The sequence below is a fragment of the Colias croceus genome, chromosome 28 (assembly GCF_905220415.1).
Source record: "Colias croceus chromosome 28, ilColCroc2.1".
NCBI classification, from domain to species: Eukaryota; Metazoa; Arthropoda; class Insecta; order Lepidoptera; family Pieridae; genus Colias; species Colias croceus.
The window spans coordinates 5,269,376-5,296,419 of NC_059564.1; the positions used below are offsets into that span (position 1 = coordinate 5,269,376).

At 35.5% G+C, this 27,044-nt stretch overlaps 1 protein-coding gene and 1 non-coding gene across 2 annotated transcripts in view; one reads left to right on the forward strand and one right to left on the reverse strand.

Annotated features, from left to right (window-relative positions):
* Positions 1-27,044, reverse strand: part of LOC123704179 — a 39,175-nt gene that overhangs the window by 823 nt on the left and 11,308 nt on the right. The window contains exons 2-19 of the mRNA XM_045652489.1: positions 26,867-27,024; positions 20,827-22,377; positions 20,238-20,435; positions 19,702-19,866; positions 19,095-19,233; positions 18,579-18,652; positions 17,911-18,026; positions 17,395-17,469; positions 16,582-16,698; positions 15,456-15,603; positions 13,512-13,590; positions 8,826-8,960; positions 8,062-8,187; positions 6,483-6,591; positions 5,477-5,545; positions 3,726-3,808; positions 2,914-2,990; positions 693-805 (exon numbers count right to left, since the gene is read on the reverse strand). Of these exons, the coding sequence (XP_045508445.1) occupies positions 693-805; positions 2,914-2,990; positions 3,726-3,808; positions 5,477-5,545; positions 6,483-6,591; positions 8,062-8,187; positions 8,826-8,960; positions 13,512-13,590; positions 15,456-15,603; positions 16,582-16,698; positions 17,395-17,469; positions 17,911-18,026; positions 18,579-18,652; positions 19,095-19,233; positions 19,702-19,866; positions 20,238-20,435; positions 20,827-22,377; positions 26,867-26,942 (3,450 nt within the window). The 5' untranslated portion in view covers positions 26,943-27,024. The remainder of the gene's footprint in view (positions 1-692; positions 806-2,913; positions 2,991-3,725; positions 3,809-5,476; positions 5,546-6,482; positions 6,592-8,061; positions 8,188-8,825; positions 8,961-13,511; positions 13,591-15,455; positions 15,604-16,581; positions 16,699-17,394; positions 17,470-17,910; positions 18,027-18,578; positions 18,653-19,094; positions 19,234-19,701; positions 19,867-20,237; positions 20,436-20,826; positions 22,378-26,866; positions 27,025-27,044) is intronic.
* On the forward strand, positions 14,116-14,187 carry Trnat-cgu. The gene has a single exon. It is a non-coding gene; the product is annotated as a tRNA-Thr (tRNA).

Sequence of the window (27,044 nt, forward strand, 5' to 3'; positions counted from 1 at the left end):
CTTAACCGATTATAATAAAATTCTCACACCATGTGCAGTTCGATCTAACTTGAGAGATAGGATAGTTTAAATCTCAAATCGTTTTAGAGAAAGCGGGCGAAGCCGCGGGCGGTCAGCTAGTATATATATAAAAATGAAACCCGTTTTCCTTGGTCACGACATCACGCGTGAACGGGTGGACCGATTTCGATAATTCTTCTTTATTCTTTATATTAGCTTCACCTGTATGTTTGTATGTTTGTAACCGACTTCTTTGGGCGCGATTTTGACCCACTTTAAACCGCCAGATTTCGTTCAAACTTTGTAGATTTATTGAGGACCGATGACAATACACTAATTTGATAAAATTTTCTATTTTTTTAGTTCGGTTTTCTATAAAAAGCGTGTTTTTTAGTTGTTTTAAACTATTATTATTTATTATATATAAAAATCAATGCCACTTTTCGTTGTAATTCCATAACTCGAGAACGGCTGAACCGATTTCGATAATTCTTTTTTTATTATATTCCTTGAAGTACGAGGATGGTTCTTATGTAGAGAAAACGTTAATATGTACCACGGGCGAAGCCGGGGCGGACCGCTAGTTTATTATATACCTTAAGTACGAGAATGGTTCTTATGTAGAGAAAACGTAAATGTGTACCACGGGCGAAGCCGGGGCGGACCACTAGTTTATATATAATTATACTCACATGCATACTCCTTGCCCTAGATTTAGGTCTAGGTACCAAAAGATCAGCTCTGTCTTGCACATGGCTGGATGCTTCAGAACTTGTTGAATCTGCTGCTAAGTGGCTTGTATATCCTACAACAACATATTATTTATAAATAACATATTTTTTTACATAAATAATGATTTATTTTAACCCCTTATTGCATGAATTATTAAGGAGATGAAATAAAAATTATTTTTTTGCAAAAAAGTGTTTATTAGACCTTACATTATGAGATCAAATTGAGAAAAAAAATTATTTACTTATATTATAGAAAATATATAACGGCGCCATATATGGACTCGTATGCAGTGTTTGTTGTATTTTTTCTGTCATATATGGCTTCGTATGCAATTAGAAAAAAGTAACTAATTAATAAAATAAAAACATATTCCGGATTAATTTCACACACACGGTTGCTAAGCCCCAAACTAAACTTAAGCTTGTATCCTGAATGCTTAGTCAACTGATATGCTACATATACTTTACATAAATCCTATCCTACTTATATTATAAATTCGAAAGTTTGTGAGGGTGGATGTATGTGTATGTGTTTGTTTGTTACTGTTTCACGCAAATACTACTGAACCGACTTCTATGAAATTTAGCACACATAATATAGAGGGTAACTTGGACTAACACATAGGATAGGTTTTATCCCGAAAATCCCACGGGAACGGGAACTATGCGGGGTTTTCTTTGAAAACGCGGGCGAGGCCGCGGGCGAAATGTTAGTACTTTATATGGATACCTAAATAACACCCAGAATCACAGCCAACTTATACTTCGTGAAATTGCTTAAAACAATTACGTTTGTCATTATAACATAAAAACACGTTATATTTTTCACATAACGTGAAGGAACGAAATTGGAACAATATAGGCATAGCTGACGGGCGTTCTTCTTCCAAATTCGGTAATGACTAATCCCATCAGACCGTACAGAATCAAAGTGAAAATCTAGATGTCCTGCAGGAGTTTTTCGTAGCTTTTTTGCGGTAATTGGCGAGTCAGAAATACTGAGGAGACTCCAGAGATGCCGATGTTTCTAAGTTTTTGAGAGACGACCACGTCTTTTGGTAATAAGAGCTTTCCCTGACTTTCGCATTTGCTCTGAAACGGCTAATTAAAAATCATACAGTGGCATATAGCATGAGTCTGTATTTATTGATGATGATATAATATTTACATGCTTAGCATAGTGAGATAAAAGTGTCTAGGATTGATACTGGAACAATCAGTGAAAGTATCCTTGAATGCTGTGCTTGAATGCATACCCAGCCACATATGACATAATATATTTTGGACGGAATGCATACGAAGCCAAATATGACAGATTTGGAAAAGTACAAAAAAACATGATTAAAGCAAAAAAACAACCTAACCAAATGTTTTACCTTATTTTAGAAAGACTAAAGAATGAAGAAATATTTTTTTTCATGGCTTTACTCACCTTTTTGATATTGAAATCTTAATTTGAAAATCACGGTTTTTTCCGCGCACCCAAACCGTCGCACGCGCTAGACTAAATCTATAATATATCTGATGGATAATATTTACACTGTATAAATTAATTACATTCCAATTCTCGATGAAATGCTGTTTAAGATGTAAGGTAGTTTTTTTAGATATTGTTTATAGTTAGCCTATAAAAAATTCATAAACTTCGTCGTCCATATATGGCTCTGTATGCGGTAAGGGGTTAAATATTAGCAATGAACGATAAGTATAAAAAAGTCAAACGCCTAATAAAAATTAAAATCCAATTAAAACGACTGAGGATAAGTTTTATATTAGAAAATTGGTGTTAAATTATTGAAGTGAAACTTCTTTATCGGGGTTGGAAAAACATTTAGTGTAACATTTTTTCGTTACGCGTGACATTTCTCCGTTACGCGCCATCTTTTTCTTATTCCTACCACGCGTGATTCAACGTATTTCTGTAAAGTTGCATATAGTAAATTATTTTTTGAAATATAAGGTCATAAAGAAGTTTCACTTCTTACGTGTGTACACTAGTACCTACACGCACACACTTTTTATTTTTTATGTATTTTGACGATATTAAATCGCTTCCAGAAGTCTAGATGTGTGATATTAGTAATGGCTCAACACTTTATTATGTGAGGAATACATATTTAATATAATTTAGTCAAAATATATATTTCTGTTTGATGAACTATAAGAATATTCAACTTACCATACAAATTATGATGAGAATTAGCTCTCGAGTTCATCGTGTTCAGTGTTCCTGTGTGTGGGCCGTGCAGACCCATCCTGTTACAAAAATATACAATAATTTATAATCTATATAATATTAACATCTTAAAAGCGAAAATAGTTCTGTCTGTCTTAACAAATTTTAATCCAATAATTTGGTACTTGTGGGAATGGACATAGCTTACATTGAATATTCTTTAATATATATAAATCTCGTGTCACAATGTTTGTCCTCAATAGACTCCTGAACCACTTAACCGATTATAATAAAATTCGCACACCATATGCAGTTCGATCCAACTTGAGAGATAGGATAGTTTAAATCTCAAATCGTTTTAGAGAAAGCGGGCGAAGCCGCGGACGGTAAGCTAGTAATATATATAAATCTCGTGTCACAATGTTTGTCCTCAATAGACTCCTGAACCACTTAACCGATTATAATAAAATTCGTACACCATGTGCAGTTCGATCCAACTTGAGAGATAGGATAGTTTAAACATGTAGGTACCACGGGCGAAGCCGGGGCGGACCGCTAGTGAATAAATAAATTATTGTAAGCAAAAAGGTGAATATGCTAAAAATAATGTGTTGCTGTTTGTTTCAAGAGGTACATTATTTTGAAGTATTTGGGGATTTTTTTTCTCACCAATAAAAAAATCATCAATTTCGAATCGGATTAGTTACTCGATCTCAAATAAGGGCCTATTTTTACACAATTCCGCAATTCCGCAGTTCCCGAGATTTGCACGGTCAACCAAACAAATAAACTCATAATATTCACAACTATCTTACCTAGGTAACGGTACAGGAGGTAGTGTGGGATATCCGAACATAGCCGAAGACGGTCTTGTCGCCATTTGAGCTGGTTCCGGTTGCTGGAAATACAAACATACAAACAAATATTTAGATTTTGTTATAAAACGTTTTAACCGTAAAGTGTTGAAAAATAATGTTTTAACAAACTTTCTAACCAACTGCGTAAGGATAATATGATAATCATGTTTGTTTTTTTGGTAAGGTTTACAGAAAACGAGTTTTAAACTGACTAAGCATAATTTTATTTTCACTGTAGGTGTGACAATTATATTATCTACTAGCTTCCGCCCGCAACTCCGTCCGCGCGGATGTCGGTCTTCGCGTGGATGATTATTTCTCCATTTTGAGTACCTCTGTCAATAACATCTTATAAATATCTATTGGACCCAATTCCCAAATACGGCTAGGCCTATAATAATACGCAACGTGTGTTCGCGGTTCTACAGAACAACGTCTATGGATAAAACTGAAAAATTAAGATTAATTTTTTTCTACGTATTTTTCCAGGATAAAAAGTATCCTATTTTACGCCCAGCATAATAAGGTATAACTATACCAAGTTTCATCGAAATCGAACCGCTAGTTTTCACGTGATGCCTTCACATACAGACAGACAGACAGACAGACAGACAAAATTTTTTTTAATTACATATTTGGGTTTGGTATCGATCCAGTAACAACCCCTGCTATTTATTTTTTCAATATTTTCAATGTACAGAATTGACCCTTCTACAGATTTATTATATGTATAGATATTTTTTAAAGAATAGAAAAAATTTGATTACTCATCGGGATTCGAACCCGCGTCTTTGCCATTCCGGAGCAACGCAATTCATTAAAATTTTATATTTATGAAGCCATAAAACATTGATATCAATTAGTGGTTAAATCAAAAATGGTATAGACTATTCAGCAATCAATATTAATTAACCGACTTCAAAAAAAGGAGGAGGTTATCAATTCGCGGTATGTTTTTTTTTTATGTATATACACCGATTACTCCGAGGTTTCAGAACCGATTTACGTGATTCTTTTTTTGTTCGATGCGGGATGGTGTCGAATTGGTCCCATAAAAATTTCATTCGGATAGGCCCAGTAGTTTTTATTTTATGAGCATTTTTGTCTGTATTTGTAAATGTTGCAAGTGTAAGTTTGAAGTCGGTTGTTTTTAACGCAATTATATTCTTTGTGTGCGCGATGACAGCGCCCCTAGTGGCCGCAACTATTCAGGACTTGTCATCTGTTAAATCATGTCAACTAGATGATAATATATTTTTGTGATATTGATTTTCGACTAGTTTTTCAACGAAATTGAAAAAAAAATAGTGTAAAAAGTGAGTGTGTATATTATACCTAGCGATTTTCTTCCTCGTGAAAAATATGGATATTATAATGCGTACGGGATTGTTTCCCTTCACAGCAGCTATCCACTTTTGTCTTTGCTGTAATGTCCACTTTGATGTTGGAAACGAATAAAACTTGCACGAACTGTATTTCCCATTTTTTTTTACAATATACGACACAGCATGTACTATGACCCATATCGCAAATTTTTACGTTTTTACTTAAAATTATAAAGGAAGTTATGAAAATAAAGCAATTTGATACATGAAAGGCCAGAATTAATTCACATTTCTGCCACGTCGTGCGCTACGATCGATTTGCCGTTCCCCACCACCCACTTTGCACATAGCCAATAGACTTGTTTATTAAATGTCATTACTTACAGCATAATGATTCGCCTGCGCCATTGCTTCAGCTATTTGCGCCCAACGCATTCTTTCTTCTAAAGTCACCTGATTAAAAACATTACAAATTAAATCCATACTAATATTATAAATGCGAAATTAACTCTGTCTGTCTGTCTGTTACTCAATCACGAATAAACTATTGAACCAATTTGCATGAAATTTGGTATGGAGATATTTTGATACCCGAGAAAGGACATAGGCTATCTTTTAATGCGAAATATGTAACACGGGCGAAGCCGGGGCGGATCACTAGTTACTAAATAACTTATATAATGATGTAAATAAGTATGATGTTTATTTTCAACCGACTTAAAAAAGGAGGTTCTTAATTCCAGAAAATATTGCTTTGCTTTTGTTACTTATGAACTTTCAACTGAGTAGACCGATTTTGGTGATGTTTTTTTTATTTGAAAGCTGGTGCCTTTCGTGTGGACCTGTCTAAATTTGAGTTCTTTGTTAAATACATAGTTAAGCTCATAGTTTTAAGGTCATCATGCTAACAATTATATAGATATTACATTTATATGAAATAAATGAAAATAAATAAATAAATAATATTATTATTGTTTTATTTTTACTCCATTTATCAATAACTCATCATTCCACTAACCCATATTTTATTACAAAGCATTCTTTCTATTCTATCTTTTTCCTATATATCTACATTGAGATATACATATGGAGACGACACCGCCTACATCACTTATGTTCCGCTCAACATACGCCATATGGCGTAACTGCACGCTCATTTTTTATTTGTTTTAAAGTGAAACGCATCAAATATGCCTTCGTGTGTGTTACGATATTGCACAAATAATACGGAAAAGTGCAAAGGAATAACTTTCATCGGTAAGTACCTAACTAGATAATAATTTTTTAAACTTAGAGCAAAAAAATGGCGCACAGATTTTGTTCGTGGTGTCTCCTCCATACGTAGTAATATTATCTATCTGAATGTAATGTCTATCTGTCTATCTTTTACCTGATAAGGCGGTTGTCCAACGGGTGGAGTTTTCACAGTATTAGCTGCCATATAGTTGAACACTGGTGAACCCATGCCCATTGCTTTTTGTTCGCGGTTCCATTTCCGACTGAAATATAATAAATTATTTATTATTTTACGAATCATTATTTACTACCTACTTCTATTTATAATATTTACTAACTTAAATCTATCTATTAAAAAAAAAGACGGGTTGCACTCTGGGAGTGCCGGCAGAAGTGAAAACTTGATTATTAACGTTCAGCATGTTTGATATTTTGGAATGGTATCCGTCTTACGCATGGAATATAAGGGCTAAAAAAACCGTCTTACGCTTTTTCGATCAGGCCACGTGTCCTGACGCGAGTTTAAGATTTTATACCCAACGCCGCTGAAGAAGTCTTCACTTCAAAAACTGTATCAAAATCCGTTGCGTAGTTTTAAAGGTTTACGCATACATAGAGACGTAGGGACAGAGAAAACGACCTTTGTTTTATACTATGTAGTGATAATGGAGAATGTTACTAGGTAGGTATGCCAAATCCCTTGAAATTGTGTCTCAGTAAAGCCTGTATGTATAAATACTCTAGTTTTTGTCGTAGTCAGAAAAACCAAGTAGTTTTGATTTTATACGCATTCTAAGTATACTTATGTTTTATTTATGGGAGAAAATGGTTGAAATTTATCCATTGTTTAACTTTTTATTAGTAAGGCCGTAATTATACAATTTAATGCATAAATGAATCTTATTACTAAAAGATAAAGCAAGAAAAAATCAATCGATTATATAATCAATTATTGCTACATTTATGAATTATACAGATTGAATAAGATAGACTGATGCATAAATGCATCATGTTACTAACAGGTGAATCAAACAATTAATGAATGAATCAAGCGAAATACAATCATGATGTGAATTACATTAAAAAAATGTGTTGTTTTGTGTATTTATGTGTGGATTTCATCCTTCTGGTATTTCATGTCTAACTGTCTGTATGTTAGTTATATGTGCCCTTCATGAATTACATCGTCGTTTGTATGTATGTATGCTTGTTTTGCATGTATGTATAGGGAATCCTAGTGTGGAGATCAGTGAATTGTACTTTTTTCGGAACGTTTTAGTTACAAATAGCTGTTGCCCGCAGCTTCGCCTGCGTGGAAAAGATAAATAAACATGATACAAATTTCCATCCCCTATTTCATCCCGTTGGGGGTAGAATTGATCAAAATCCTTTCTTAAGGGACGCCTCCGTTCTAACATCTACCTGCATGCCAAATTTCAGCCCGATACGTCCAGTGGTTTGGGCTGTGCGTTGATAGATCACTATATCAGTCACCTTTGAGTTTTATATATTACTAGTGGTTCGCCCCGGCTTCGCCCGTGGTACCTACATGTTTAAACTATCCTATCTCTCAAGTTGGATCGAACTGCACATGGTGTGCGAATTTTATTATAATCGGTTAAGTGGTTTAGGAGTCCATTGAGGACAAACATTGTGACACGAGATTTATATATATTAAGATATAGATAAAGAATTTTGTATTTTGTACGTGTATATGTATGTATGTCCCTCACCTCCAAGCGGTTAGAGCTGCGAGTGTGAGCGCTATGACGAGCGCAGCCGCGAGCGAAGCGCCCACAGCCACGCCCACAACCTCGCCGTCAACTTCGCAAGTGGACCCGTAGTATCCGCTTGTACAGCTGGAAGGTTCATTTATTTATAACATTTTATTGTACAGCTGGAAGGTTTATTTATTTATAATACTTTATTGTACAGCTGGAGGGTTTATTTATTTATAACACTTTATTGTACAGCTGGAAGATTCAATTATTTATAACATTTTATTGTACAGCTGGAAGTTCATTTATTTATAACACTTTATTGTACAGCTGGAAGTTCATTTATTTATAACACTTTATTGTACAGCTGGAAGTTCATTTATTTATAACACTTTATTGCACAAACTAAACAAAAATAACATTAATCCTACTAATAAACCGAGATAAAACCTATCCTATGTGTTAATCCAAGTTACCCTCTATATGTGAGCTAAATTTTATTGTAATCGGTTCAGTAGTGTTTGCGTGAAAGAGTTACAAACACACACACACATCCTCACAAACTTTCGCATTTATAACATTATATACTAACATCCACCCGCGGCTTCGCCCGCGTGGTGTTTTGATAAAAGGTAGCCTATGTTCTTTCTCAGGGTCTAAAGATTGTCTGTGCCAAATTTCATCAAAATCGGTTGAGAGGTTTACGCGGGAAAGAGTAACAAACACACACACATCCTCACAAACATTTGCATTTATAATATTATACACATTATACACACCTACAGTAGGGCTGTCCGTTGTTATACTTGCACACGCCGCGCTCACTGCAGTGCGCCGAGCTGCACTGTTTGCAGTCTCGGCCCGCTCTAGCTAGTGTTGTGCCCGTGTCTAGTGTTGTGTCTGGGCAGGAACATCTGGGGAGAACATACTGTATAGTTATAGTATGAACCTATTTTAGTGGCATAAAACACCAGCCCCCCTAGCCAAGTGGATTTCTGTTAGCGTAGCGTTCAATAGAATAGACTACCTAGATACGTTAGATAACATACGTAGACTAGATACGTTTGTCTACAGCTTACGTCAATCTCATACATTCGTAGTCTATTCTATTGAACGCTACGCTAACAGAAATCCACTTGGCTAGGGGGGCTGGGGCCTTAGACAAAGTAACAATTACAAAACGATAACGAAGTTAGAAATCGCAAAAATGTATGGGATTGACATTAGATAGACCACGTGATCTAACGCGGCGTATGTCAATCCCATACATTTTTGCCTTTTCTAACTTCGTTATCGTTTTGTAATTGTTACTTTGTCTAAGGCCCCTGTATAGTAATAATAAATCCCCGGTCATTGTAAATACCACCTTTACGCAGATGATATTCAGCTATATATCTCATTTACGCCTCAGGAAAAGCTTACAGCAACCGAAAAACTAAATTCCGATCTCACCCGCATAGCTACATGGTCTGAAGAAAATACCTTGGTTTTAAATCCTTCTAAAACCAAATTCATGGTTCTGGGGTCTCAACATCAAATCAAAACTATTGAGCAAACGATTCCTCCAATATACGTAAATGGAGAGGCGATAGAGCGGGTGAAAGAGGCTCGCAATCTCGGCATCGTCTTCGACGAGTCACTGCGGTTTGAAAAGCACATTAATCAAACAATTTCCAACTGTTACTACCGGCTCAAAGTTCTCTACCATATCAGAAGCCATCTGTCGACCAAGCTCAGAATTAGACTATGTGATGCCTTAGTGTTGTCGAAATTTAACTATGGGGACGCGTTATATGGAGATCGAATACTCGCGCGCTCAAAAAAAGCTATACAACGAGTACAAAATGCGTGCGCCCGCTTTTGCTGGGATGTGCCCCCCCGATCCCATATAACGCCATACCTGAACAAGGCCAGGATCTTAAACATGCAAAATCGTCGAAGGCTGCATTTTGCCGTTCTGCTGTTTGCAGTCATACGGTCTAATGTACCTTCATACCTCTTCGAAAAATTATCCTGGTTGGGAAATTCGGACACGGTTTACAGAACGAGGGCGTCTTTATTTGGTTTAGCTATGCCTCGACACAACACCATGGCATTCAGAGGTGCCTTTAAATATCGAGCAACTAAATGTTGGAACAATTTGCCTCCACCATTACGAAATAAAAGCAGTTTGCCGAGCTTTCGTAATGGATTCAAAAAATTTATAATACAGCAACAAATCAGCCAACCTTAGTTGCTCTTTAATAATATATATATGTTACAGTCAAAACCCTGAACCAGTCAATAACGTTATTGACCGGTAAAATCAGTTAATAAGGATATTGACTAAGGGCGTCGGTTAATATCCTTATTAACTGATTTTATCTGATTAAACCAGTTAATAACGTTATTGACTAAGGGCATCGGTCAATATCCTTATTAACTGATTTTAAGTCGAGACATCTAGTCAATATAGGTTTTAACCGACGTGCCCAGTCAAAACTCATAAAAAGTTAAGGACGTTAGTGAAATTATACTAGAAAATAATTTAAAAAGGTTCATAAAACTTTTTAAAGTGCAATATTTAAGAGTTTTAAGTTTTATTAATTAATTCGGGGTATTGTTTGTAAACTGCAACCGCGCGAGAATACATGCCCCAAAATATTTTGAAGATGGCAATTGTGTTTTAATAACAACTAGGTTTCCGCCCGCAGCTTCGCCCGCGCAGTCAAAGAAAAACCGCATTGTTCCCGTTCCCGTGGGATTTCCGGGATTGCGTTAGTTTCTAATTTGAGGAGTGACCTGCAGGTGTACTTCGAAGACTGCTACTGGATCTAATAGACGAGTAGAGCTAGGAATGCCGAGTTTGGGCTCGTTTTGTTAGTTATGTCGAGACCTTACCTCCGGAATTGATGGAGTGACCTGCAGGTGTACTTCGAAGACTGCTACTGGAACTATTATACGAGTAAAGCTAGGTGTGCCGAGTTTGGGCTCGTTTTGTTAGTTATGTTGAGACCTTACCTCCGGACTTAATGGAGTGACCTGCAGGTGTACTTCGAAGACTGCTACTGGAACTAATAGACGAGTAGAGCTAGGTGTGCCGAGTTTGGGCATGTTTTGTTAGTTATGTTGAGACCATACCTCCGGACTTGATGGAGTGACCTGCAGGTGTACTTCGAAGACTGCTACTGGAACTAATAGACGAGTAGAGCTAGGTGTGCCGAGATTGGGCTCGTTTTGTTAGTAATGTTGAGACCTTACCTCCGGACTTGATGGAGTGACCAGCAGGTACTAACAAAACGAGCCCAACCTAGCTCTACTCGTATAATAGTTCCAGTAGCAGTCTTCGAAGTACACCTGCAGGTCATTCCATCAAGTCCGGAGGTAAGGTCTCGACATAACTAACAAAACGAGCCCAAACTCGGCACACCTAGCTCTACTCGTCTATAAGTTCCAGTAGCAGTCTTCGAAGTACACCTGCAGGTCACTCCATCAAGTCCGGAGGTAAGGTCTCGACATAACTAACAAAACGAGCCCAAACTCGGCACACCTAGCTCTACTCGTCTATTAGTTCCAGTAGCAGTCTTCGAAGTACACCTGCAGGTCACTCCATCAAGTCCGGAGGTAAGGTCTCGACATAACTAACAAAACGAGCCCAAACTCGGCACACCTAGCTCTACTCGTCTATTAGTTCCAGTAGCAGTCTTCGAAGTACACCTGCAGGTCACTCCATCAAGTCCGGAGGTAAGGTCTCGACATAACTAACAAAACGAGCCCAAACTCGGCATTCCTAGCTCTACTCGTCTATTAGATCCAGTAGCAGTCTTCGAAGTACACCTGCAGGTCACTCCATCAAATCAGAAACTAACGCAATCCCGGAAATCCCACGGGAACGGGAACTATGCGGTTTTTCTTTGAGTGCGCGGGCGAAACTGAGGGCGGAAACCTAGTTGTTATTAAAACACAATTGCCATCTTCAAAAATATTTTGGGGCACTTATTCTCGCGCGGTTGCAGTTTACAAACAATACCCCGAATTAATTAATAAAACATAAAACTCTTAAATATTGCACTTTAAAAAGTTTTATGAACCTTTTTAAATGATTTTCTAGTATAATTTCACTAACGTCCTTAACTTTTTATGAGTTTTGACTGGGCACGTCGGTTAAAACCTATATTGACTAGATGTCTCGACATAAAATCAGTTAATAAGGATATTGACCGATGCCCTTAGTCAATAACGTTATTAACTGGTTTAATCAGATAAAATCAGTTAATAAGGATATTAACCGACGCCCTTAGTCAATATCCTTATTAACTGATTTTACCGGTCAATAACGTTATTGACTGGTTCAGGGTTTTGACTGTAACATATATAAAAAGAAGGCAATACTATTTTATTTATTTTATTTTAGTTACCTGTTATTTTATTATTATTTTTTTTTATTTATCAGTTTATTTATTATAGGATATATAAGTAAATAGTATATGAGTAGCTTATGTATAATATAGTACGCTCAATGCACATATTATATATGTTTATAGCACATTTGCATAGATATAGTATAATTTGTTATTCAGTATTTGTGTAGTGGATGTAAATATTAAAATGTATGTAACTATAATATTATTTATAAATCAAGCAACTTATAATTTTGTAGCCTCTATCGCTGCAAACGTCAGTTGCGATATGGGAACCACTGAAAATCAGTGCTGCGGCTCTAAAGCCACAGATTTCCTGAGTGGTATCCCTGTCCAACACACGTGATCCATTCAACCACACTCAATAATATGTTTCATACCTACTTTATATGTACGGACGAACATACTTCTTTTAGTTTTATTTTTTTGTAATTTTCATTGTCTGTTTTTTTTTTGTTTGTTACATGTTGCATTGTTGTTGTTTTTTTTTCTGTATTTCTGTATTGTTTATATTTTTACTGTTTTTTTCTAAGTGTGTTGGATTAAATGTATTTTCTTTCTTTCTTTCTTTCTTTCTATAGTCATCGTTTCAAACTATGTATTTTAGTGGCGTAAAACACCCTGTATAGTCGTAGTTTTTTGTGAAAATTTTTGTCGATTGTATGTGTGAACAGCCTGAATCATAAAAAATGTCATCTGATTCAGTACAAATCAATAACTGCGTTAAAAACAACCGACTTCAAACATGCACTTGCAACATTTACAAATACCCACAGACAAAAATGCTCATAAAATAAAAACTACTGGGCCTATCCGAATAAAATTTTTATGGGACCAATTCGACACCATCCCGCATCGAACAAAAAAAGAATCACGTAAATCGGTCCAGAAACCTCGGAGTAATCGGTGTACATACATAAAAAAAAAACATACCGGCCGAATTGATAACCTCCTCCTTTTTTTGAAGTCGGTTAAAAAGCTAGCTTTTCAATGGATTTTTTCTCCGCTTTCTTTCCGATTTTAAGCTTTCCTTATAAATATATTAAAATATATAAATATACTCACTTAAAAGCTCCCCAAGTATTAGTGCAAGTTGCTAGCTTGTGACAGTCATTTAAATCTGGGGAAGTACACTCATCGACATCTGAAAGAAAGCGAATTATCTTTGAGAAAGATATAAAAAAATAAAAGTTTTGTTTTCATTGCAACAAAATAATGCAATTATGTAGTTATTTCTTCCGTTTTTTCCTTATTTTTTTAAATTCGTGTCACAGTGTAATAAATTTTTATAATATTTATTTATTCAGTAGGGCTGAAACTATAATGAAAACAATTTTATACTCCTGGTATGGTGCCGAGTAATCTTTATCTTTAATATATATAAATCTCGTGTCACAATGTTTGTCCTCAATGGACTCCTAAACCACTTAACCGATTATAATAAAATTCGCACACCATGTGCAGTTTGATCCAACTTGAGAGATAGGATAGGTTTTATCCCGGAAATCCCTCGGAAACGGGAACTATGCGGGTTTTTCTTTGAAAACGCGGGCGTAGCCGCGGGCGGAAAGCTAGTAGTTTTATATAAATTTTTATAGTTTGTAGGTATATACATAAAACAATATATACTATAAAATATACGTAGCTTATTTTCAATTCAAGAAGTATCGCCTCTTTAGCTCAGTGGTAGAGCACTGGTCTCGTAAACCAGGGGTCGTGAGTTCAAACCTCACAGGAGGCATCATAATCATTTATTACTCAATAATATTTTTGATATTTGTCTTAATTTTTCTGCTATCTTTATTTAGAACTAGCGGTCTGCCCCGGCTTCGCCCATGGTACATATTTCGCAATAAAAGGCCTATCTTCTTTCTCAGGGTCTAAAGATTGTCTGTGCCAAATTTCATCAAAATCGGTTGAGAGGTTTAAAGCGGGAAAGCGTAACAGACAGACAGAGTTACTTTCGCATTTATAATATTATACTAGCTTTCCACCCGCGGCTTCACCCGCGCAGTCAAAGAAAAACCAGCATAGTTCCCGATCCCGTGGGATTTCCGGGATAAAACCTATCCTATGTCCTTTCTCGGGTATCAAAGTATCTCTATACCAAATTTCATGCAAATTGGTTCAGTAGTTAAGGCGTGATTGAGTAACAGACAGACAGACAGAGTTACTTTCGCATTTATAATATTATTAAGTGTGGATAATAGGGGCCATCCATTAATCACGTGATGTTTTTTTTGGTATTTTTTGACCCCCCCTCCCCCTTGGTGATACGTGGTGAGGTTTAAGACTACCCCTCCCCCCTCCCCCCTATATCACGTGTATTTTTTGCGTACCTGCAAAGAGTCAATTTTTTATTTATAAAATCGGTTGAGTATCGCGCGCTTGTCGAAAAATAAATTCACGTGATATATTACTATACCCCCCCCCTCCCCCTTGTGATATTTCGTGATGTTTTGATGGACCCCTCCCCCCCCCCTTTCGAGCCTCACGTGATTAATGGACAGCCCCATATTGTTTTTAAATAAAATTATGGCCTATTGCATGCATTCCCGACGCAATATTTAGAATGGGATCAAAATTAAAAATGAATGTGTTTTTCCAATCTTATATAAATAATTGTGCAAAAATATACAAAATCAAATCAATTGAAAATTAAAATCCTTTATTAAAAGGATAATTAAATTGTAAAATTAATGTTATGTATTGTATGCAATGTATTGTATTGTAATGTAGTGTATTGTAATGTAAGGTATTGTAATGTAGTATATTGTAATGAATTGTAATGTAGTGTATTGTAATGTAATTTATTGTATTGTAGTGTATTGTATTGTAATGTAAACTATTGTAATGTAGTGTATTGTAATGCAATGCAGTGTATTGTAATGTAAAGTAGTGTTTTATAAAGTAATGTATTGTAATGTAGTGTAATGTAATGCAATGTAGTGTATTGTAATGTAATGTGTTGTAATGTAGTGTAGTGTAGTGTTCTAGTGTCACATTCACCTGACAAAGGCAGCACACTGCCCGCGGGCGAGTCGACCCACAGTGCAGAAGCGCCCACGTTGTTGGAGCGACGTCTGATCACGCCCAGCAAGTGTTTCTGTATGTCCGTCGCTACGGAGCTACGTAACGTTTCCGGAGTTTCTTGCATCTGTTTGGAAAATATATGATAAAGATAGTAAAGAAAACTTGCCTCGTATGTATAAAATCTAAGAAGGGTGTGTTTTATTTGGATTAAAAATGTGAATTTGAACATTTCATCTGCAATAAATATAAAAATGATTCCCCGTTTCATTTGGTTACGGCATCATGCAGGTGGTGGACCGACTTCGATAATTTTATTATGATGTGTTTGTTATTGTCAAGGGAAGGATATTAAGAAAGAATACTTAACTAAAAAATGGTTGCCTGTAAAGTCGGTTTTACGGGCGAAGATTTTACGTGACAACGTCTCTCTCTCGTTCGGTGACTCATCGTAACGTTACCGAGCGTTACACTTTTTCATAAGTGACTCCCAGCCGCAACCTAATTTAAGACGTTGTCACGTCAAAATTTGCGCGAAAAAATTAAGAAAAATTTGCGCGAAATCAGGCCATAACGTGTGTCAGGTCAGCTAGTTTATAATATTAGTAAGACAAGCATAGAGAAGAAAGAATACGGAAAGTATTTCCAATTTATTTATAAAAGTTGGATGAAAAATTTGATTTTGATTTCAGTTCTGTTAAATGTATAATTGACGCACTTTATAGTTAAAACTAGTCAAAAATTAATTAATTTTGTCTACGTCACACTTGAATACAATTTTATTATATTATTTTCTCTTATATAAATTCTATTCTCATCTCAATCTTGACTAACCGGTTGGCTTGGTTGGTAGTGGCCCTTCCAAGCCAGAGGTCGTGGGTTCGATTCCCACGGGGGCAAATATTTGTGTGATGAACATAGATGTTTGCTCTGTGTCTGGGTGTTAATTATCTAACAAATACGTTTGTTTAAAATTATACATGTATGTTTATCAGCCATCTGGTTTCCATAACACAAGCGAAATCTTAGTATGAGATCAGATCGTGCCGTGTGTGAAAATTGTCCTGAAATATTTATTTAAAATTTATAATTTATCTCAACTCACCAACACAGTATAGTTGACGAACACCCCCTTATTGTTTTCATCCCCATGGTGGATAGAGTTGACAGAACCGGACACGAAATCATCGGAAAATGGCGTCATTGAGAACGCCGAGTCTATCTGAAATTAAAACAAAAATATATTAGAAAACTGGAATTCATATTATTATTGAAGTGAAACTTCTTTAGGCGCGTTGAGAGTAAAATTTCAAGGTCGCGTCATGGCAATACCGTCATGTCATGGAATTACGAGACGATTTTGGCAACTTTGAATCTTGCCAAAGAAGTTTCACTTCTGACACGCTCTTTTTTATGAAGGTTTTTTCTTATTAAAAACAATTGAATTTTATAAAATGCACTTCACTACATAGTATAAAACAAAGTCGCTTTCTCTGTCCCTATGTCCCTTTGTATGCTTAAATCTTTAAAACTACGGAACGGATTTTGATGCGGTTTTTTTAAATAGATAGAGTGATTCAAGAGGAAGGTTTTAGTATATAATTTATTAGGTTTTAGACAAGGCGGGCGAAGCCGCGGGTAAGCTAGTATATATAAATTAACCATACTGTTTATTATAAAAAAAATGTGTGCGTGTACTTAGTGTACACACGTAAGAAGTGAACCTTCATTATGACCTTATTTTTCAAAAAATAATTTACTACATGCAACATTACAGAAATACGTCACGCGTGGTAGAGATAAGACAAAGATGGCGTGTAACGGAAAAATGTCACGCGTAACGAAAAAACTAAATTTTTTTTCCAACCCCGATAAAGAAGTTTCACTTCAAAATGTTTAAGTATGAGTAGACACTTACTGCTCTAACAGCTTCATAACTTAATTGGTGATATGGATCTGAATCTTTATCCATCAACTTGACGTCCCATGCAACCTGCAAGTAATAAACAATTTATTTATTATTAGTAGTTATACAAAAAATAAAAATAACATATACTGCGTTAAAAACAACCGACTTCAAACTTGCACTTGCAACATTTACAAATACAGACAAAAATGCTCATAAAATAAAAACTACTGGGTCTATCCGAATAAAATTTTTATGGGACCAATTCGACACCATCCCGCATCGAACAAAAAAAGAAAAAAGAATCACGTAAATCGGTTCAGAAACCTCGGAGTAATCGGTGTAATGGTGTAATAAAAAAAAACTTTTTTCGCTACTATAGGTTAGAATTTTTTTTAACCATCTTTTATAGTTTCTTATCATAAAGTCTGACTTTTTTTTGTGAATATTCGTACCTACAATACGAAATCCTACTTCAGAATTTTTTTACAATTTTCAACTTCAAGATATTTTATTTATTTAACATACCTTCCTATCATACAATCTGTCCACCCTCAGGTTCAATAATAACGACACGACTCGTCTGCACGGATCGCGGTGGGTCCGTCTTGCATAACCTGGTCTGCATTGACAGCTTGATATACCTGGAAATTGAGATTTTTTGTTGTTTTTAGTGAAAAAATAACGAAAAAAGTACAAAAAATATAAAATATGACGTTTAAATCAATATTAGGCAATTATTTTTCTATTAATAAACATAAAAAAATATGTAGCTTAAATAGTACTGATTCGATTCGTGTTGTCAAAATCATCAAAACTTAAGTATATGTTCGTTAAAAAAAAAAAACAAAATCTACAACCTTATTTCAACTTTACAGTGAATAAATTGTATTATGTTCGTTACAAAAAATATAACATTTTTTGAAGTGAAACTTCTTTATCGGGTTTGGAAAAAAAATTTGTGTAACAGTTTTTCGTTACGCGTGACATTTTTCCGTTACGCGCTATCTTTCTATTATCCCTACCACGCGTGATTCGACGTATTTCTGTAAAGTTGCATATAGCAAATTATTCTTTGAAAAATAAGGTCATAAAGAAGTTTCACTACTTACGTGTGTACAACTAGTACACGCACACATTTTTTTTATTTCTTTCATATCCAATTTATTAAAAAAATAAACTAAAAAAATACTAACCAGCTTCAGTCCTACATTTTTCATTTTGTGCCTGATCGCACGTCGAATCATCTCCCACTATGCAAGTGTCAATCCTGCAAAAATATTCATAAAAAAGTATATCTTTGGTATACAATATTTTTTTTACTTTTTTGCGATTTTTGGTGTTGTTTAATTATTTTTATTTTAGTATTTCAATAAATTAATGTGTATTTCTATTTAACTGAACATGATACATTTAATGAATTGTGATTTTTTAAATTATAACTGAGTTCAAATATAAATTTATAAATATAAATTTATTGAGTTCAAATAACTTAGAATTGAAGACATTAACCGATGTTAGAATGATTTTTTATTAATTTTTCAAATGAGTTCTATTAAATTTCAATGTGTACATATAATCAAGATTTAAAACATAATAAGTTTGTTCGTTTTTCCTCCTTTCACGTTGTAACGGCTAGCTAGTTTTCTATAAATACCTGGAAATACATATTTTATACATTTAAGTACAGTTAAAACAGTTTTAAAACTTACCGTACTGTAGGTTGTGGTCGTCTATACGCTTGCTGGGGTCTATGGGGCCTAGCTAGGGGCCGAGGGGGGGTTGGGACGTCATCTGTTGGTATAGCCACCCCTGTGCCTATAGAGGGGCTTGGGGGTAGTTGTGCGGGCGCTACAAGAAAAACGATGTTTTTGTTATACGATAGTGTGTACTAAAATGTGCTGTTTTTATGTACGTACATATTATAATATCACATTTTGAAGTGTAACTTCTTTGAACTTTCTTCTTTTCTTCTTTCTTCTTCTTCTTTTTTTTTGTAAGCACGTTGAGAGTAAAATTACAAGTTCTTTCTTTTGACTGGCCGATTGGCTTAGTTGGTAATGGCCCTGCCTTCCAAGCCAGAGGTCGTGGGTTCGATTCCCACCCTGGGCAAATATTTGTGTGATGAACATAGATGTTTGCTCTGTGTCTGGGTGTTAATTATCTCTATAAGTATTTATTTAAAATTATATATGTATGTTTATCAGCCATCGGGTCTCCATAACACAAGCGAAAGCTTAGTATGGGATCAGATCGTGTCGTGTGTGAAAATTGTCCCGAAATATTATTTATTTATTTATTTATTATTTTAATACTTACTAGTATGTACCGGTGTCTGCACTCTGGTAGGACTTATACTGCTCGTAGTATCGAATAAATTGAGATAAGTCCGTTTTCCATCTATTGAGACGAATCCCTGTTCCCCGGACGGTGATACGATTATGTCGTCGTGGTGTTCGTTTATGTTTATGTTTTCTATGTGCACTGAAATTATAAATGTTATTCTATAGTATAGAGTAGTTAAGATATTATATGACATTAAACAGTATGAATAAAAAAAAACAATTAATAGTGTACCTATTTGGTTTTTTTTTGACATAACATGACCAGTAGAACAACTTTAAATAATCATTCTGTTCATGACATAATATTATAATGCTTATTTTTTTCTCTTTATTATATTACGTTTAGTAATTAATATTATTTTTTTTATCTAAATAATGAGAAGAACTATTTTTTAATATCATTGGCATTTTATTAAATATTCCTGTATATTATTCGACTCTATTTCATATTGAATTGTTTACACTTAAAAAAACAATATCAAAATAAAAAAAATTGCCAAAAAATCTCACCTGCCCCCCCTTTCTCCCCCGGCCCTTGTATAGCAGACACAGTGACATCGAATATCTCCCCATACCCGGGCAAGCGTGTGTCGGCAGTGATCACAGACGCTTCCGGTCTGAACCTTGTACCGTGCGGTTTGAAGTCGGTATCGTCTAGTACTATGCCTGGTCGCGGGCGGTATGGAGAGTACGGTATGGAGGGGGACGCTAGGATTTAAAAAAAATGGTGAAAAAAATTATGTAGGCTTAAATTATCATGTTTAAAAATTACAAATTTATTTTGGTTGGACAATCGGTGGCGTAATTTCGTAGCTTAGCTTAGTAGCTTAGTAAAAGTAGACGGACAAACTTACTTAATTTTGTATAAATTTTCAACATAGTAGGCAATAATTATTATTAAAAATAATTAAAAAATGAATACTGCATACCTTTTAATGCATCAACTTATTTATCCAAATCAATCTAGCGTCATGCAAAGATTTATGACGCTAGATGTAATGTAAACTCTTTTGTTTTCTAACAGATGGCGTTAATAGAGATATCAAATAAGACTACTAACACGTAATTAAGGAAATTACAGTTAAATAGTTAAACTTACTTGGTATAGGTTGTGTATTGATCGATGTTTTCTCTATAGCTACAGAAATTGACGACTCAGAGGCCGTACTACCCCCCAAAGTTTCAGTCGGAGTGGGGACTATAAAGCCTGGCGTAACTTCACTCATAGAAGGCTCTATTAAATCTATTATAGTTTCATTTTTGATCGGTTTCTCCGTAACCTCATTCAATTTGAATTTATCTTTCTTTTCCTTATCGAATGTATCTTTTTTCTTATCTTTTGGCTTCTCTGTCTTCGGTTTCTCCGTTGTTTTAACTGTTGTTTCAGTTTTCTCTGTTGTTCTTGGTGTTGTTGGCGTTGTTCTTTCTGTTGTTTTTGTAGTTGGTTCCGTTTGCTTTTCTGTTGTCGCTTTCTGAGTTGTCTCTGTTACTTTTTCTGTTGTTTTTGTTGTTGCTTCTGTGCTTGTTGTCGTCGATTCTGTTGTTGTTGTTGTTGAAGTGGTTGTTGTTTCAGTTGTTGGCTCGTTTTCACTTACTTCTGTTACATTTTTCAGTTCTGTTGTTGTTTCTACGGGTATATGTGGTAAAAATTCATCGTGGTGTATTTTATTTTCTAAATTACTCTCATTTTCGCTTGCTATTTCTTCTTTCTCATCTATATCTGGTATATCAGGGAGTGGAGGTAGAGTGGGCTTGTACATTGGAACTCCAGGGTTCGGACGTCTATTCGGAGGTCGTGGCCGTCTCTGCCAAGGTGGTATTGGTCTGTGGAAGGGTCGATTCATGGGTGGACCAATTTGATCTGGTAAATTGACACCATGAGGTCGATCGAAAGGATAGGGAGGAGGTGTTTTGGTTGGGATGAAAGAATGGGAGGGTGGCGTGATGGGTTTATCGAAATCTGGCATGGGAGGCACGTCAGATATGCGAGGCGGACCACGGTTGTTTATCCTAGACGCCATTGGTCGAGGCCGTCCATTTAGTAGCTGTGAATTCGCTTGAACGTTCACATTACCGTTCAAAAGCTTGACTATACCAGTTATTATGTTTTGTATTTCCGTGTTTTGTCTGCCCTGTTCTTTAAGGGTGGCTGTCGCGAAGATAGGTTGCACTGCACTCGCCCGAATTTTGGGCTCCGACGGTGCTAGTGCACGCCCCTTCGGAGCCCTCTTGCCTTCCCCCGGAAACTTAAAGTCTAATTTATCGCCGAAGCCGGATGATAGAAGCATGGCTCCATCATCCCTGTAGTAATCTATAGTTTTCGTTGGTAATATTTCGTAGTACTTTCTCTTATTGTGCGATTGTATTTCGTTGTCGATTTCGTTGTTGTTCGTTGATGGTATCTCTTCAACGTTTATTGACCTTGAACCTCTACTAGGTTCGATCGATCTTTCTAGAACAATATTGTTTTCTTTCTCTTCATCATCGATGATGTTTTCAGGCGTGAAATCCAATTGGTCATCGTACTTAGCACTAGGTTCTATTCTAAATGCAATGTTCTCTACTTGTGTTCGGACGACATCTTGGTGTGATCTCTCGTCTGATGCTGATTTAGGTGACAACTGCGATATGGTGTAGATCTCTTCGTAACCTGGAAGTACGAACAAGGTCATTTAAATATTGATTGTAGCATAATAGTGGCGCGTTTATTAAACTGTACATAGATTTACATAAATAATAGAGTACGACAATGTAATGCACTGTAAGTATTATACCGTAATATGTATATGACTGAATAAATAATAATAATTAAACACAACTAACTCATAAATAATAAAAAAATGTTTTAATTCTATCGATTGGATTGTAGAGTAATAAATTGTTATTTATTATTTGAGGGTAACCTTTAAATTTAAATTCATACCTACAGTAAAGAAAAATTGAATGAGTGAACAAAATACGTGTACAAAAACCGAAATACGACCGCTATATTACAAAAATTAAAGACAATAATTTACACACATATCATATAAAAACAAAATACACACGCGAAGCCACATTACCAAACTAGTAACACGATCATACAATCAAGCATCCAATTAAACAATTATTCCAACGGGACACTATAGCAAAGAAAAGTCCCGTATAACATCCGCGCTACACTTACCCACGGCGGGAATCGAACCCGGAACTATGATATAATGACTGTAACAATAACTGCGCTTTCACTTGGTGTCGCATCTGTTGTGTGATTATTCTATGCTAATATGGCATTGTTGGACACAGATTATACTGTACCAGTATGGTAAGTGGTGGTATTGATTTTAATGAATTAATAATATGTTTGTTTGATAGGACGTATAAATAAATATTTATTTGTTTTGATTATTATTCGCTACAAACTAAGCTACAACAACTTCTCACGAATATTACGTTTGTATTGCATCCCTAGTTATGCTATCTATATGAAAGCATAGGTATATAGTGCATTCGAGGAATTCCGGATGTCGGGTAATTCGGAAAATTGTGAATACCACTTCAGAGCATCGTTTTATTGTGAGTAACGTGAAGGTATCGCATGAAAATTAACGGATTTGATAACAATATTATTCATAAATCAATTTTATCACTAGTTACGTATTAATTTAACATTATTGCATTTAACTACTCCGTCATCCTGTTTTATTTTTAGATTTTAATGGATTTTAAACGCGATTTATCTTTATATTATTATCCTGACGTTTCGCACACTTCGCGGCGAATATAAAGTTTAATGAATAAATCCCGTTTTAAATCCGTTAAAATTTTTAATTTCTAAACGTATAATACTCGCGTAAAAATTAAACACAAGAAAATATATCCTATGTTTTAGTTTTGTTTTTTTTTCGTGCAAACCTAATTAGCAAAAATCGCATTTAAAATTTAAATTTTAAACCCGTTAAAACAGCATACATCTCGAAAAAAATCTATTCTTATAGGACCACGCCATAAATACTCTAAATACCGTTACTTCATCATTGTTGAACAGTTATACCATGTTATACGATGTCTTCGCATTTCTTTAAGCATTCTTTATTGGATACACTTGTTTATATAGAATACTGTTTTTTTGTTGGTGTGTGGAATACCACACTGTGATTTGTGAAGACTTCACAAATCACTTTTTAAGCTATTGCATAGCTTCTATCGCGGGCCTTGAGCGCGGGGACCGAATCCAGAAATTGCGTAACGAAAAACCTCACGCTCCCCACTCCGACGGGCACGGAGGTGTGGCTTGAAAGCATGCTATGCAATAGCTTTACCGCGGCAGTCCCCGAGTGCCACACGTCTTTTTTTTTAGTGGTTTCTCTCGATGTTAGCCAGAAGGGCTCCTACATCTTAACGCGGACGCGTGGGTGAACTGAAGATTCACCCTGGTAGCGACAATCGACATGCGCAAGGGCGTCTCTCGGCTTGGGCTGTCGCTTGAGTGGAGGAGGCCGGAAAGGCCCTAGTCGGACGGGACAAATCACTATAGTCACAGATTAGACACTAGCTATAGTATACTAGTTTTCTGTCCGCGGCTTCGCTTTGTCAAAACTGTAATAAATTATATACTAAAACCTTCTCGAGAATCACTCTATCTACCTATTAAAAAGACCAAACGGCTGCACCAAATTGGATTAATCTTTGTTTTATGCGTTCAATGAATCAGGAACTTTACGAAGAAAAAATTTTTGATGTGAAACTTCTGTATGCGCGTTGAGAGTAAAATTTCAAGGTCGTGCATGGCAATACCGTCACGTCATTGAGTAAGGCGACTTCGGTATTTTTTAATATTGCCAATGAAGTTTCACTTCTGACACGTGTGCTCGGCATACACGCTCTTTTCAATCCGGTCATGCCATTTATCATAAATATAAATAACGTGAACAAAAACGAACGACATAATTACAATTGCATACACATAAAATACTTCAAAATCTTACGCAAGCACGCGTACAGCTCAAATGAAATTAGACGGCCGCCATCTTACTTTCACCGGCTTTCGTTTTCCAAATACTCTGCGCACGCGCATGGTGGATTAATATCTTGTGGATTTAATTGTAATCCGATGTATTTATTAACTGTTCCTAACGAAATTTAAAAATATAAAATAATGATAATTAAGTAAAGAAGTGTAAATAAGTTATAGTTAAATAAGTGATCCGGGATTGGCACGTGACAATATCAGTAGCTCATTAGCCACAATTTAATTTTGTCTCTTTTTTGCTCACGATAGTTGAATCATGCCATCTCACTTTGACAACTTTCAAATTCAAATCATTTATTGCATACAAACATACAAAATTTTGTTCATGGTGTGCTTATCAACTAATTTAAAACAGGAAGGATCTTTTCGAAATTACGTTACCAAAATTTTTGCAGGAGCTCAATCTGTAGCGTATTTTATTTATTTTTTGTTTTTGAGAGTCTTCGACAGTTTCGTGTATCAAAATAAAAATAAATAAGTACCTTCTTACATAATAAAATCAACTATCGTGACTGAGTCACAAAAAGCCGAAAACGGCTCAATCACTTAGGTAAAGTTTTTGTTGTGTTTTGTTCGGTTCACTGAGATGCTAAAATAATATAAAACGATAATAAGGTAAAGGTAAGGTAAATAGTAGCTTATTCGCCACATTTGGACGTGCCACTTCCGGAGCGCTAATACATGGTTAAGTGGGACCTGGATAAGTGAGAAACCTCCATAACTGGAACTCATGCTGAGGTCCCGACACTTTGGCACTGAATTACCTCTGTTAGTGGGACGAGGTAAACCTCTATATCTGGGATTTGTTCTTTCGATTTATCATCATAGTTACCTCTATAACTGAGACTAACTAAATTTTATATGCATAAACCTCTGTAACTGAGATAACATTGTTTGTTTACTCATTCTTATTCTCTACCCTACCATGTATTTTATTTAATGATCGCACCTGTATAACTGAAATAACCTGTATTCTCACCTCTATTAATGGAACCCTCTGTAAATAAGACAGATATTTATTTATACCTGTATATCTGAGACACTGGGTAAGTGGAATACCTCTATAAGTGAAACGACATTGCAGGTCCCTTGATGTCTCACTTAACCAGGTTTCACTGTAACTATCTACACCTATTTGCTAACATTGACTACATAAGCAATCGTAATGTGGGCCATACCGGCATAAAAAAAATTCATCTCGCTCTCCTGTAGTCAGGCAATTACCAGACTTTCGTCCATTTTGCATACATTGTGTTTATAACTTTAAAATGTCTCAAATTCTAGCTAAATGAAAGAAACAAAATGGCGGATCAGGTCATTGGCACAGTCCTTGAACGTGTCAGCGGCTATTACAACTAAATTTGATACGGTATAGCATTTGGTCAAGCACGAATTTGAGTAATGAGGTGCGGGTTCTGTATATTTTTTTTTATTGGAAGGTCAAACTTAAGTTCGTTTAGTAGCCAGATATAGACTATATTATATGAGTGTATAAACGGCAGTTATTTATCTGAATACCTTCTACGCGAATATTATCAGTAGTTTTAATAAGAAAGACCAATAAATATTTTATATCGACCTGTAAGAAGAGGAACTTTGTAAATTTTGAATTTAAATAGCGTTACATAACATTTTGCATATTAAAATTGATTCAAAGTATGTATATTACTGGAAAGTGGAAAGTGTTAAGTCGCTTCAATCTAAAAGCTTAAATGCGGAACCCTAAAACGTGAAAAGATATCTTTTGTACCAATAACATTTTAAACGACCATATTTCAATCGCTGTAAGATGTTTTAATAGGTTTTTTGACTCTGCTATGTGGATGCTAAAAAATTGCGAAATCATTTATTTTTTACCTTTTTAAAATATATGAAGGTAGATCAATATACATTTATGCAGTCTACGAATACGTTTTAAATATTTGACAAATAGAGGTCATTGACACTACCTATTATTTACTTCGCGGGTAGGTACTTCGAGACTTCGAGAGTGAAGTCGCGGGTAGGTACTTCGAGAGTGAAGTCGCGGATAGAGAGAGAGTTAAAAAAAAAACAAATACGATAGAAATTTAACAAACTCCAACTTTTAGTACCTAATTATATCATTTAAAAATTAATTAACACTCACCATTTATAACCTGTATAAGTATAGCGAACAAAACCGCGCCAATCCCGCCCCGCGCCCGCCATTTCCCAGCGGCCATCTTGCTTTAACTGTCAAACGCGAGTTTGACACATCTGTCATGTGCATCCACGTTCATTCGCTGTTACATTTGTGTGTGTTATCTGTAAACAAAAATTACAAT